This window comes from Choloepus didactylus, chromosome 25 (assembly GCF_015220235.1).
Source record: "Choloepus didactylus isolate mChoDid1 chromosome 25, mChoDid1.pri, whole genome shotgun sequence".
Taxonomy (NCBI): domain Eukaryota; kingdom Metazoa; phylum Chordata; class Mammalia; order Pilosa; family Megalonychidae; genus Choloepus; species Choloepus didactylus.
The window spans coordinates 1,546,881-1,560,641 of NC_051331.1; the positions used below are offsets into that span (position 1 = coordinate 1,546,881).

At 56.7% G+C, this 13,761-nt stretch overlaps 2 protein-coding genes across 3 annotated transcripts; one reads left to right on the forward strand and one right to left on the reverse strand.

Moving 5' to 3' along the window:
* The first annotated feature begins 1,432 nt into the window (after positions 1-1,432).
* On the forward strand, positions 1,433-3,213 carry MPV17L2 (MPV17 mitochondrial inner membrane protein like 2). The gene is made up of 5 exons (XM_037818052.1): positions 1,433-1,632; positions 1,982-2,152; positions 2,583-2,659; positions 2,841-2,969; positions 3,043-3,213. Exons 1-5 carry the CDS (start codon positions 1,446-1,448, stop codon positions 3,070-3,072), a joined length of 594 nt encoding a protein of 197 aa, XP_037673980.1. The 5' UTR covers positions 1,433-1,445; the 3' UTR covers positions 3,073-3,213.
* A 234-nt stretch (positions 3,214-3,447) lies between these two features.
* RAB3A (RAB3A, member RAS oncogene family) lies at positions 3,448-12,463 on the reverse strand. 2 transcript variants are annotated; one of them, XM_037818050.1, is made up of 5 exons: positions 12,304-12,463; positions 11,107-11,334; positions 5,458-5,576; positions 4,720-4,844; positions 3,448-4,113 (listed from the first exon to the last, which is right to left on the reverse strand). In XM_037818050.1, the coding sequence occupies exons 2-5, from the start codon at positions 11,332-11,334 to the stop codon at positions 3,923-3,925; spliced, it is 663 nt and encodes a 220-aa protein (XP_037673978.1). In that variant the 5' UTR covers positions 12,304-12,463; the 3' UTR covers positions 3,448-3,922. The 2 variants fall into 2 exon arrangements, with proteins under 2 accessions (XP_037673978.1, XP_037673979.1); XM_037818051.1 differs by lacking the exon at positions 12,304-12,463 and adding an exon at positions 12,000-12,036.
* Positions 12,464-13,761: the final 1,298 nt, after the last annotated feature.

The window sequence follows — 13,761 nt, forward strand, 5'->3', positions numbered from 1 at the left end:
AATAAAATTATAGAGGAGAACTAAATGAGAAAAACAGGGAGCCAGCACAGTCCTCTTACCCCGGGAGTCACCGGGGTGTCAGCCGCCGTGAAACGTCTCTGTGGGCAAAGCTTACCTGCCTGTCAGGTATACCATATTTCCACCTTTAAAACAAAAATTGGATGACTTCCCCCAAGATGCAGTGAAATCCACAGCCTGGAAAACCAGGCCCTGGTACCTGACATCAATAGGAAGTGCTGAAGGGTAATTTTCAAAAAAAAGGAAAAATCTCGACTCTCACAGAGAGCTAAAGATTATTAACTCGTTAATAATGAACGTGCAAATCAAGGCAAATTTGCTTTTTTGGTGGGTAGTGTCTCTCCACCTAGCAGGGTTTATTTGCAAGCCTACAGGCAAGAAATATTTATCTATATCTGTATTTTTGAGTTACCTGTAAATACAGAGTTTATAAAATGCCTCCCTTGAATCAGAAGGAGATAACTCAGGAGGGCACCCTCTAACCTCTAACCCTCTAATAATGCCAAACTTTATTTAGGTTTTGCCAGAGGGTCCCTTGCAAATATTCACTGTACTTAAAAAGCAGGTAATATGGGAACGAGTGGGCTGTGTTGCAATAAAGATTTATGAACACCAGACTTTGAATTTCCTTTAACTTTCACATGTCATACAATAATGTTCGTTTGATTGTTCTCCCTGCACCCCACCATTAAAATGTGTGATGGTTTCATTCCCGGTTCAAAGCTGCGCAGAAGCAGAGAGAGGCCGGATTGGGCCCGCGGGCCGGAGTTTGCTGCAACAGCCACTGTTCGTTGGAACGCACACCTCAGCCTACAGCAGGTAAAACGAGGACATAATAACTCCTGCGGCATCATAAAATTGCTGTGAAATGAGTTACTGCACGTCCCGGGCCCAGAGCAGTGCCTAACGTTGTAATTATCTTTATTACTCTGTAATTGGGGTCAGGCACGCAACTCAGTTCAAACTACCCAGGTCCGGCTCCGCTTCGGCTGCGCGCGCAGCAGACCTGAAGCCACGCCCACTCGGCCATCCGTCGTGCGATTGGACTTCCGCCCCGGGGGTAGTCATAGCCAATGGTCGGACCCCTTTGCAAGTATTACGAAGGATCTGGAGGTGATTGGCCGGGGAGCCCGATAACTGTCTAAGATCGGCCAATGCAGCCCGGGAGGCGGGAAGACAGTCGGCAACTTGCTAACGGGGTCGCCGGCCTGGAATTGGTCAGTGGCAAGTAGGAAGGGCTGTGGCGACGGATACCCATAGGCCGGCTCCGGGAAAGGGCGGGGACACGGCGTGGATGCGGCCGGACGCTCCTTGCGATTGGTCCGTGCTTCCTTCAAGCGATTGGCCCCGGGAGAGGATGCCGAGCTCTCATTGGCCGGCGCGGCGCGGGGCGGGCCCTGGGCTGCGGCGCCGGGTCCCGGAGGGCGATGGCGGCGCGCGGCGGGCGCTGGCTGCGGGCGCTGCGGGCGGCGGTGCAGCCGCTGTTCCAGGGCCGCGCGCTGCTCGCCACCAACACGCTGGGCTGCGGCGCGCTCATGGCGGCCGGCGACGGCGTGCGCCAGGCCTGGGAGGTCCGCGAAAGGCCGGAGCAGAGATTCGACCCGCGGCGCTCAGGTGGGCGGGCCCTTGACCCCGCGACCTTTGACCCTGACCCCAGTGGGGGCTCCCCAGCTGCGCCCCCCGACTTCGACCTGCACCCCAGAGCGCCGCAGCTCCTCCTGGGGGTCTCCATCCCATCCCTGGGGTCCCCATCCCCTCCCTGGGGTCCTCGTCCTCTTCCAGGGGTCTCCTGTAGCCCCGCGGTAGGCCCAGGCAGCCTGGGGTCGTGCCCCGCCCTACGCTTCCCGACCCGCGTGCCTCGGTTTCCCTTTCTGGGAAGCCGGGTGGGGGGCGAGCCGAGGCGCGGGAAGCCCCTGGAGCAGGCCTGGCCGTGGGCACCCCTGACTGCCCTGCCCGCCCCCAGCCAGCATGTTCGCCGTGGGCTGCAGCATGGGCCCCTTCCTGCACGCCTGGTACCTGTGGCTGGACCGCCTGCTGCCCGCCTCGGGCCTCTCCGGCCTCCCCACCGTCCTCAAGAAGGTGCTCATCGACCAGCTGGTGGCCTCGCCCGTGCTGGGCGCCTGGTACTTTCTGGGTAAGGACGGGGGCGGGGGCAGCTCTGTGTTAAGAAGGATGCTGAGGGCCTCTTCTGATGGGCGTCCTGGGTGTGCGCCCCGGACTGGGATATCCTGAGGATGGAGCCGGCACAGGCCAACGGAGAGGGGGGATTGGCAGAGGATGGCGGTGAATGGGGGAGGGGTGCAGCTGGAGTGCCCTAGTGTGGGGGGGGGGGTTCCCCAAGGGGGAGCTGAGGGAGGAGCCGGCTGGGCGGGGCCTGAAAGAGGAGCAGGGTCTGGGGTGATGGGCAGTGTGGGGAGCAGCGTCTGCAGATCTGAGTTCCAGGCTGCAGGTGTAGGGGGGAGTAGCCCCTGCCACTCATCTGTCGGGAGTGGTAATGACAGCCCCCCATCACCATCAGGGCCCCCCGGCCTCTAACACGGCTCATGCCTCGATTTCCCTCCCAGGTATTGGCTGGCTGGAGGGCCACACGCTGCACGAGAGCTGCCAGGAGCTGCGGGACAAGTTCTGGGAGTTCTACAAGGTGCGCCCGACCCCCCAAGTCCCTGCCCCAGCCCCTTGGGGTCCGCCTTTTCTGGGTCTCCTGGGCCGACCCGCGCTGCTCCCTGCCTCCTGCCTCGGGGGTCCCCGCGGGGTGGACCCCTCCCTTGGGTGGAGGCCCCGCCCACCTGGCCTCGCCCTCACGGCCCCACCCCGCCCCACAGGCCGACTGGTGCTTGTGGCCGCCCGCGCAGCTGGTGAACTTCCTCTTCGTGCCGCCGCAGTTCCGCGTCACCTACATCAACAGCCTGACGCTCTGCTGGGACGCCTACCTGTCCTACCTGAAGCACCGGGTGAGCGCGGGGCGGGCCGGGCGGGGGCTCAGGCGGGGAGCACGGGCGCCTCTGACGTCCCCACCCCCCGCAGGTCCCCGCCGCCTCCGCCCAGCAGGGCTGACGCAGACCCGAGGACAGGGGCGCCGAGCTGGCCTGACCCCTCCAGCCCCCGACACCTGGCGAGGTCAGGCCCGACCCCAGCTGACCACTCGCCCTGCTGGAGGGGCCGAGCTGCCCCCTCCAAGGCCTCTGGGGGAGCAGAGCCGCAGGGACGGCCTCGCGTGGCCAGTGGCTGAGCTGTCCCGGCCCCTCTGCACGTCCTCCTGGCGCCTGCTGAGGTGGAGACCCCACCCCGGGGCACTCAGGCCCTGGAGCAGGGCAGCCGATCGTCCACCCTCCAGCATCCCCTCTGGGGCTGGACAGAAGGTTCCGTGGAGTTCTCTGGAGAGGAAGGTCCCCAAGATGCCAAGGCGGGTGCCAGGCAGGGGCGTGCAGGGCCGCGGGCGTCGCCCATCACTTTATTAGGTGCTGTGTGTCTAGTGACAGAGCCTGGGGGGGGCTGGGGGAGGCATTTGACACTCCTGACATCAGAGCAGGTTGGGGGGTGCTGGGGACAGTGTCCCCAAGACAGATCCTGGGGAGGGGGCGGCTCGTAGCTCTGTCCGGGGTGCCCCTGCCCGCAGCCTCACCCTCCCTCCGCCCCATCGCCTGCTCCAGGGTGCCAGGCCCCCCTCACAACTGACAACTTGTTGATGAAGGTGAATTACCTAAAAAAGGGGTCCAGGGTAGGGGGTGGGCAAGGGGGTTCACAGGGCCACAACACCATGGCTGGACATGGACAGGCAGGGACGTGGGGTGCTTGGGGCCCGGAACATCTCCGATAAATAAATAAATAGCTACGAGAATAAATAGGGGTGAGGGGTGGAGTGGTGGGCAGGGGTCCACGCCTGGCTGCAGGGGGGTAGGCAGCCTCAGCAGGCGCAGTCCTGGTGGGGGGGCGCCTGCTGGTCACTGAGCTGCGGGCCCTGCTTGGCGCCGGTGACTGCGGGGTCGGCCGTGGCCAGCGACTCGGACATCTTCTCACAGATGACATCCACCAGACGCTCAAAAGTCTGCTTCACGTTGATGTTGTCCTTGGCGCTTGCCTCGAAGAACTCAAACCCTGGGCCAGGGGGAGGAGGGGTGAGCGCCTAGGGAGGAGCTCTGTGCAGGGTCAGCCCTGTGTCCTCCACCCCATTCTCACCCAGCCCCCGTGGCCGCCGACACAGATCCCCTCATGGCTCCCCGCTACCGTCGGAAAAGCCCCCACACCACTGGCCACCCCAGCCTTCCTCTGCTTCTGCCACCCAATGCTCCTTTCCAGCCACATAAACTATGTGCCAGAATATCCAGGGTCCTCAACTCCTCCGGGCCTTTGTCCAAACTGTTTCCTCTGCCTGAAAGGTCCCTCCGCCTTCAAGCACCAGACCCAGTGACCCCTCCTCCAGGAAGCCTTCCCTGCCCCCAGGCTGATCCTGACTCCCACACACACCTTCAGCCCAGACCCCACAAAGATGGAGGCCTCTTGGGTCCAGCAACACCTAGAATTGAGCTGGGCCGTGAGGGACTTAGCAAACTCCTACACACCCATCAAAACCCACAGCAAATGCCCCCTTGATCAAGGCCAGTTTGCAAGATTGGAAAGTGCTGGAAATCTGGCCCAGGCCCTATGGTGGCCTTTTGGAAGTGCCCTCCCTCCCGGGGCCACAGTCTCCCTTGTCCAGCTCACCCAGGTGGTCGGCTAGCTGCCGGCCGCGCTCTGATGACACCACCCGCTCATCCTCCATGTCACACTTGTTCCCCACCAGCAGCACCTGGGCGTTGTCCCATGAGTAGGTCTTGATTTGGGTTGACCTGGAGGCAATGGGGCAAGTTAGAGCTCAGGGGCCCCACTGCCCTTCCCCCCCCCCCCAATTCCTTGAACACACAGGTGCAGCCCCTCCCCCCCCAGACCCTTCCTGGGAACTGGGCCTGGGCCTGTGCAGAGGTCACTGCCACACCCCCGCCTGCCCCCAGGCTGCTCCGGGAATCCCTCCTGCGTTTAGCCTCCCCGACCCCTCACAAACAGGTGGACCTGAACAGTTGATTGTACGCCATGGATGAATGTATGGTATGTGAATATATCTCAATAAAACCGAATTTAAAGAAAAAAAAAAAACAAGTTGAAGCCTTGCTCCCTCCTCGGCAAGTTCAGAAACATTCCTCAGGTGCGTAATACCCGCTGGGCAGAGGTGCACAGTGGCTGCGTTCTCAAACCTGGGTGCCTGTCATTGCTGCCTCTGCCCAGCCCCCCCACTTCCCCTGGATATTTTTCCCTTCTATATTTACAGTTTCATTTTTCCATCTGAAATCCCTTTTTTCCCCATTATTTTGAGCCTGTGCCACACTTGTGAGTGTAGATGGCCAACTGGTTTGGATTCCCGGTCTGGTTCTGCGTGTGCTGGCCTGGGGGCCTGGGGGCGCTCACCAGTCCTGCACAGCGTTGAAGGACTCCTCGTTGGTGATGTCATACATGAGGATGAAGCCCATGGCACCTCGGTAGTAGGCTGTGGTGATGGTCCGGTACCGCTCTTGACCTGCTGTGTCCTGGAGATGAAGAGACAGAGGGTCTCAGAGGAACCACAGGTTAGCCCCGAGGAGTGGACATCACCTCTGAGAGGGTCCAATCCAGCCCCCTTAAGGCACAGAGTGTCACAGGCTTGCCAGAGGGGCACAGTGGTGAGAAAGAGCAGGCCAGACGCCACCCCAAGAACAGACATCACACCAGGTCACGTCGTGTGCACTCAACAAACATGGACGGGCCGATCTGTGGACAGACAGAAGTCTCGGCCTTGGTGGGACTGAGCCCGGTGCAGGAATCAGATGATAAACACTTCAGAATAAAACATGTCCCCGTGTCTGAGGGGGATGAGGATGGGGTGAGGGAGGAGAGCAGGTCCCGGGTGCAGGGCACAGCCGGGCAGAGGCCCCGAGGGCGAGCCTGGCTTGTGCATCTGGGGACCAGGAGGTGACGGAGGGGGATGCAGGGGGCCCCGGGGGTCCGGGCTCCAGCTGCAGCCTTGGGCAGCTGCGTGGAAGGCAGTGAAGACGCAGGGGCTGAGGCGCCGTCAGATCAGCCTTGCTCGAGCCTGCAGGAGGGTGAACGCTGGGGGAGGACCCCACAGGCGCTGAGTAGAGGAGGAAACCCCCGGCTGGTGCCCTCCCCTCTGCCACCCTCGGCCCCTCGGGGACACAGACCATGAGGTCTCCCATGGCACGAGCCAGACGCCCACCCACGTGCAGATCCCAGACCCAAGCCCGCAGGGGCCCAGGCCGGGGAGGGCAGCAAGGAGGGGCTTCCTAAGGAGGCCCAGGGAGGGAGCACGCGTCTCCCCCAAAAGCAGCAGGCACCAGGCAGAGGCGGTCCCGGTCAACCGTCGGGGGACCCGGGGGACAGGGGAGGACACCTCAAGGCTGGGTCAGGAGGGATGAAGGGGCTGAGGGATGAAGGGGACGCGAGGGCACGGGGTCCCAGTCTCAGCCGGGCAGTGGCGGGCGCCCCGAGGGGGACGGGCAGAACCGGGGGGCTGCCTCCTGCTGCTGGACACGCAGAGCACCACGGCTGCCATGGACCCGGCAACGCCTCCACAGTGCAAGCATTAAAATCTCCAGGAACGAGAGCAAACGCACAAAGCTATGGTGAGGGGCTGATAACAGAACGGTTATGTGGGGTTTAAATGCACCTGCTGCAAACTACAGCCTGCAGTTCACAGCAACATCTCAACAGTCCTTCATCCACAGCAACAAACGTATCTCCCCAGCGCCAGGGGTCAGCGATAGGGGGATGAGGGGCATGGGAGGCTCTGCGTTTCAGTTTTTTAATAGATTTTTATTTCTTTTCTGGAGAAATGAAAGTGTTCTAAAATTCCCCAACTACATGAGGTAACCATGGGCAAAACTGAAGGTAACCACAGACAACTCTACAACACTGGGAGACTTAATGCCCTCTCATCAATACATAGGACATCTAGACAGAGGATCAATAAGCAAACAGGGACCCTAAATGATACGATAAATGAACCAAACCTAACAGACTTCTACAGAGCACTGCACCCCAAGACAGCAGGATACACATGTTTCTCAAGTGCTCATGGAACATTCTCCATGACAGACCACGTGCTGGGGCACAAAACAGGCCTTAAGAAATTCAAAAAGAGTGAAATGGTACAAAGCACCTTCTCTGACCACAACGGAACGAGGCTCGAAATCAATGACAACTGGAGATTTGGAAATTTCACAAATATGTGGAGGTTAAGTACCATGCTCTTAAACAAGCAGTGGGTCAAAGAAGAAAATGCAGAGAAATCAGTAAATATCTCAAGATGAATGAAACGAGAACACAACATAGCAAAACTTATGTGATGTAGCGAAGGCAGTGCTGGAAGGAAATTTATAGCCCTAAATGCCTACATTGAAAAGGAAAAAGCACTAAAACCAAAGGCCTGTCTGAACAGCTGGAGAAATGAGAAAGAACAGTAAATTAAATGCAAAGCAAGCAGAAGGAAAGAAATAGCAAAGATTAGAGTGGAAATAAATGAAACGGAGAGCAACAGCAGCAACAAAAAACAACAGAATCAATAAAATCAAAAGTCGGTTCTTTGAGATCAGTAAAATTGACAAACCTTTTGCTAGACTGACAAAGACAAAAAGAGAGAAGATGCAAATAAATAAAATCAGAAATGAGAGAGGGGTCATTCCCACGGACCCTAAAGAAATAAAAAAGATCATAAGGGGAAACTACAAACAACTGTATGCCAATAAACTAGACAATGTAGATGGAATGGACAACTTCTTAGAAACATGCTCACCAGAGAAGAAACAGAAGACCTCGCAAACCAGTCACAAGATATTGAATTCGTCATCAACCCCCCACCCACCCACCCACACACACGCAAAGAAAGGCCCAGGGATTCCACCAATCATTCCAACGAGAATTAAGACCAATCCTGACAAGACTCCTTCAGAAAACTGAAGAGGAGGGAACACTCCCAAACTCACTCCGTGAGGCCAACATCACCCTAACACCAAAGCCAGAGAAAGACACTGCAAAAAAAGAAAATTACAGATCAATCTCTCCAATAAATACAGAGGCAAAAATCCTCAACAAAACACTTGCAAATTTAATCAAACCGCATATTAACAGAATTATACACCATGACCAAGTGGGATTTATCCCAGGTATGCAAGGGTGGTTGAACACAAGAAAATCAATGAATGCGATACACCACATCAATAAACCGAAGGGGAAAAACCACATGATCCTCTCAACTGATGCAGAAATGGTATTTGACAAAGACCAACATCCTTTCTTGATAAAAATACTTCGAAAGGTAGAAATCAAAGACAACTTCATGAATATGATAAAGGGCATATGAAAAACCCACAGCCAGCACAGTGCTCAACGGTGAGAGGCTGAGAGCTTTCCCTCTAAGATCTGGAACAAGACAGGGATGCCCAGTGTCACCACTGCTATTCAACATTGTGCTAGAAGTGCTAGCCAGAGCAATTCGACAAGAAAAATAAATAAAAGGCATCCAAATCATAAAGGAAGAAACAAAACTTCATTATTTGCAGATGACATGATCCTATATTTAGAAAATCCTGAGAAGACAACAAAGCTACTAGAGCTAATAAATGAGTTCAGCAAAGTGGCAGGACACAAGATAACACACAAAAATCAGTAGTGTTTCCATATACTAGTAATGAGCTACCTGAGGAGGAAAGCAAGAAAAAAATTCCAGTCACAATAGCTACTAAAAGAATCAAATAAATATAAGGAATAAACTTAACCAAGGATGTAAAGGACTTGTACACAGAAAACTACAAAACACTGCTAAAAGAAATCAAAGAAGACCTAAACAAATGGAAAGATATTCCATGTTCATGGATTGAAGGCTAAACGTCAACAAGAAGTCAATTCAATCCAGATTGAGCTACAGATTCAATGCAATACCATTCAAAATTCCAACAGCCTACATTACTGAAAGGGAAAAGCCAATTATCAAATTTATTTGGAAGGGAAAGGGCCTCAAATAGCCAAAAACTCCTGAAAGAGAAGAACGAAGTGGGAGGGCTGACACTTCCTGACTTTAAAGCATATTATAAAGCCACGGTGGTCAAAACAGCAGGGTACTGGCATAAAGATAGATATATTGATCAATGGAATTAAACTGAGAGTTCAGAAATAGACCCTCAGATCTCTGGCCAACTGATTTTTCATAAGACTCCCAAGTCCACTCTACTGGGACAGAACAGTCTCTTCAACAAATGGGGCTGGGAGAGCTGGATATCTGTATCCAAAAGAATGAAAGAGGACCCCTACCTCACAAGCTACACAAAAATTAACTCAAAGTGGATCAAAGATCTCGATATAAGAGACAGAACCATAAAACTCCTAGAAGATAATGTAGGGAAACATCTTCAAGACCTAGGGAGGTAGCTCCTTAGACCTTACACCCAAAGCACAAGCAATGAACGAAAAAATAAGTAAATGGGAACTCCTCAAAATCAAAACCTTCTGTACCTCGTAGGAATTTGCCAAAAAAGGTGAAGAGGCAGCAAACGCAATGGGAGAAAATATTTGGAAACCATGTATCTGATAAGAGACTGATATCTTGTGTATATAAAGAAATCCTACAACTCAACGACAATAGTACAAACAGCCCAATTACAAAACAGGCAAAAGATATGAAAAGACATTTCTCCAAAGAGAAAATACAGACGGCTAAAAAGCACATGAAAAGATGCTCAACATCACTAACTATTAGGGAAATGCAAATCAAAACCACAATGAGACATCACTTCACACCCACTAGAAAGGCTACTATTAAACCAACAGGAGACTGCAAGTGCTGGCGAGGCCGTGGAGAAACTGGAACACTGATTCACTGCTGGTGGGAATGCAAAATGGTGCAGCTGCTGTGGAGAATGGCTTGGCCCTTCCTCAGGAAGCTAAGTATAGAGTTTGCCCTACAACCCTGCAATCCCACTATTGGTATATGTACCCAGAAGAGCTGAAAGCAGGGATGCAAACAGACGTTTGCACACAGATGTTCATAGTGGCATTATTCATGATTGCCAAAAGATGGAAACAATCCAAGTGTCCATCAACTGATGAACAGTTAAACAAAATGGCATATACCTACGATGGATATTATTCAAGGAATATTATTCAACAGCAAGAAGGAACGAAGTCCTGAAGGACGCAACAACGTGGATGAACCTTAAGGATGTTATGTTGAGTGAACTAAGTCAGACACAGAAGGACAAATATTGTATGATCTCATGAACATAAACTAATTACGATATGTAAACGCATAGTCATAAAATCTGGAATCTCAGTTACCAGGGGATAGAATGAGGGTACAAAACGGGGAGCAGAGTGTTTAACTAGGTTGGGTGTGGTGGAAAGGGGGTGTTTTGTCACGTGTGTCCCGAGCAGGAAAGCTGGAGATTAAAGCATGGGAAGGGAACGTATAGCACAGTGAACCTTGGAGTGGACGAAGACTGTGATTAACTGTATAAATATAGAAAAATTCTTTCATGAACTAGAACACGAGTACCACATATTGCAAGGAGTTCATGACAGAGGGCTGCACAGGGGAAAATGCACCTAATGCAAACTATGAACTAGAGTTAACAGTCATTATCTTAATATTCTTTCATCCACAGTAACAAACATACCACCCGAATGCCAGAGGTCAACAGTATGGGGGACAAGGGGTATGGGATGTTTTGGGTCTTTTCAGGAGTGATGACAATGTTCTAAAATTGTGGTGATGAATGCACAACTATGTGCGGACAGGAAACCACTGTCTGTGTACTCCGGATGGACTGCACGGTGTGTGCACACATCTCAGTAAAAGTGCATTTAAAAAATGAGAAAGATGAAGGCGCTGAGACTTCAAGCCTGTGCTAACTCCCGATGGTCTGGGCGGGGGTCCCCAGCACTTGCTCCCCCACCCCTCCCCCGAGGGGGGCAGGGACCCAGCCTCCCCGCCACCCCCCCCACTGCCTGCAGTAGGCGCCTAATGGATGCCGGTGCAGGAGGGGAGGGGCCGAGCCGGGCGCCACCCACCCAGATCTGCAGCTTGATGCGCTTGTCCTGGCGGTAGATGGTCTTGACCTTGAAGTCAATGCCCACGGTGCTGACGAAGGCGGGCGTGAAGGAATCGTCGGCGTAGCGGAACAGGAAGGACGTCTTGCCCACGCTGCTGTTCCCGATGATGAGGATTTTGAACATGTAGTCGAAGTTCTGGTCCGACGACTCCTTCTGCCCGTAGCGGGCGTCGGTGGCGGACGCCATCTGCGGGGGCGCAGCAGGTCAGGGGGCTCCCGCGGCCACCCCCAGCCCTCGCCCGGCGCGAGCCCCGCCACCCACGGGGGGGCGCCCGGGGCAGAGAGCAGCCGTGACCTTGAAGGAGAGTCCGGGGGTTCCCTGCGCCCCGCGCCGGGCCGGCACCCCAAATCCTGCCGCCGCCCCATCACGCACTCACCGCCCTTCCCACCCAGCCGCACGGGCGCACGTGCACACGCGTGAACAGCCCAGCGGGGACGCGCGTCCGCAAAACCTCCCGGTGCCCAGACACCCCCCGCCCCCATAATCCCCACACGCGGACCCAGGGCAGGGAGCGCTGCAGCCGAGGCAATGGCATAACATGATGGGGTAGAATGCGCTCACGTGCACGTAGCGGGGACACACGCACACTTGCCCACGCGCGTATGCACGCGAGCGTGCAAACCCACTCGGGTGCACAGGACCTTGTCTGCACACCCACTCGCACTTACAAACGTGCAAAGCGACCCCCTCCCCGTGCACACCGCGCCCTCCACCCACGCAGGCATGTACACGTCCCCCACACGGACATGCATCCCCGTGCACATATGCACACGCACGGTCCACGCGTTTCCCCCCGACACGCGTGCAGCACGCACACACTTGGGCCCGGACCCCCACGGGGACACACGCACAAGGTGCACTCAGACCCGCGGCGCGGGCGGGCGCGTCCACGCGTGTGCACACCGCGCGCACGCGCACGCACAGCCTCCCGCAGGGCACCCGGCCCCCTCCCCCTCCGCCGCAGAGCAGGGGGGGTGGGGGGTGGATGGTGAGAGCCGGGCAGGTGGATCCGCCCTTCTCCCAGTCCGCGGCCGCCGCACCTGCGCCCGCCCAGCCCCGCACACCCGGGGCCGACCCCCGCCAGCCCGTCCATTGCGGGAACGGCGGGTGCGCCGAGGGGGTCCACCGGGGCCCATGGGCAGCCTGCCAGCTCACCTCGCCTGCACCCAAGCGGCGGCCCTGGCGGCGGGACTGTCTCGGCGGCGGCGGGACCCCCGAGCGCTTGTGCGGGGCTGCGCGGCGGCGGCGGGACCCCCCGAGCGCTTGTGCGGGGCTGTGCGGCGGCGGCTCCGGCCCCTGCAGTCCGCGGTGACGTCCTGCAGCCGGAGGGGCGGGGCTTCGCATGCAGATGTAGCCGTGACGCCCGCAGGGGCGTGGCCACGCAAGGAGCTGCAGCCCGCTGACGCAGGCCCGGCCAGGAGGGGCGGGGCTCCAGCGCAGACAGGCGCGCGGCTGGGGCGGGGCCCAGCGCACGTATCCAATAGCGTGCGAGGGCGGGGCTCCGGGGCGTGAGGGCGAGAAGGGGCCGCCCATCAGAGAGGCGGGGCAGGTCGGCGCCTCCTCACTGGATTAAACCCTCGAGCGACGTGCTGTCGGCCCAATCATCGCCCGCCGCCTCCCTCCTCCTGTCCAATGGTGGCTCTCAGGCGGTTAAAGGCCCGGGCCCCTTTCCCGCCCGCGCCCACCAGTGGCCAAGAACCCACCCCACACACACCCGCGGCCTCCGCTCCGCCCGGGGTGCTGTGACCTCTTGTTAAACGCCCCCTATCTCAGAAAGAAGGGTGTAGCGCCCAAGAGATGCTCCGTGCCCCACTGCCCATTTATGAGATTCGAAATAAATATAAAGGACGAAAGAAGATATGGGGGTCAAGGGGCACCCCGTCCAGTTTCTGGGGTAAAAGATCCCCCAAGAGGGGGTAGAGGCTCCTCCCCTCCCCAATTCTGTGATTAAAAGGAGAACGGGGCTGAGGGACATTCGGGGACCCTCCGTTGCTCGTGCCCTTACTGGGAGAAAAATTCGAAGAAAAGGCGGGAGCGGGACCAGAGCCTACACCCCAAAAACCTGCGGTTAAAGACCCCGAAAAAGGGGAGGAGACGAAGGCGGCTGCGGCGTTTCTGTCCTCGGGTTGGAGACCCGAGAATAAAGAGGAAGGGGCTGAGGCCAGCTGTTCCCCCTCCTGGTTTCTGGGTGAAAAAGCAGAAACTGAAGGAGAACCCCTCTCTCCATCCTGGGGAGGCCACACCTGTCGCCGTCTGTTCCCCAAAATCTTGAGGGAAAAAAAAGTCAGAATTAGGGGGGCGCGGTGGGGAGACTGACCCCAGCCCCCAATCCGGATCCTGTCCCCCCATCCCTTCCCATCCCCAGACCCCACAGGGTGAGCGGGGCCCCAGGCAGCCCCCACTCCCTGACTCCACCCCCCACCCCCCCAGGAGGCGAGGCTGGGGGAGGGGCGCTCACCCCGTTTATAAAAAGCTTGGCGGCTGCGCAGGCGCGGGGAGCCCAGAATAACTTCGCGCTTGGGGCTGCCCCCCGCCCCCCACGCCCTGGAAGTGAGGGGACCGCCCCCCGCCCCCCTTGCACTTGGCAGCTTTATTTTTTCTGGGGGTAACCTT

Coding starts and splice junctions, on each gene's coding strand:
- RAB3A (XM_037818050.1), bottom strand. CDS start 11,334: ATGGCGTCCGCCACCGACGCCCGCTACGGGCAGAAGGAGTCGTCGGAC. Junction 5,577..11,106: donor GCATCAAGCTGCAGATCTGG/GTGGGTGGCGCC, acceptor CTTCATCTCCAG/GACACAGCAGGTCAAGAGCG. Junction 4,114..4,719: donor GCAGCTAGCCGACCACCTGG/GTGAGCTGGACA, acceptor CCCCTGGCCCAG/GGTTTGAGTTCTTCGAGGCA.
- MPV17L2 (XM_037818052.1), top strand. CDS start 1,446: ATGGCGGCGCGCGGCGGGCGCTGGCTGCGGGCGCTGCGGGCGGCGGTG. Junction 1,633..1,981: donor ATTCGACCCGCGGCGCTCAG/GTGGGCGGGCCC, acceptor GCCCGCCCCCAG/CCAGCATGTTCGCCGTGGGC. Junction 2,970..3,042: donor TGTCCTACCTGAAGCACCGG/GTGAGCGCGGGG, acceptor CACCCCCCGCAG/GTCCCCGCCGCCTCCGCCCA.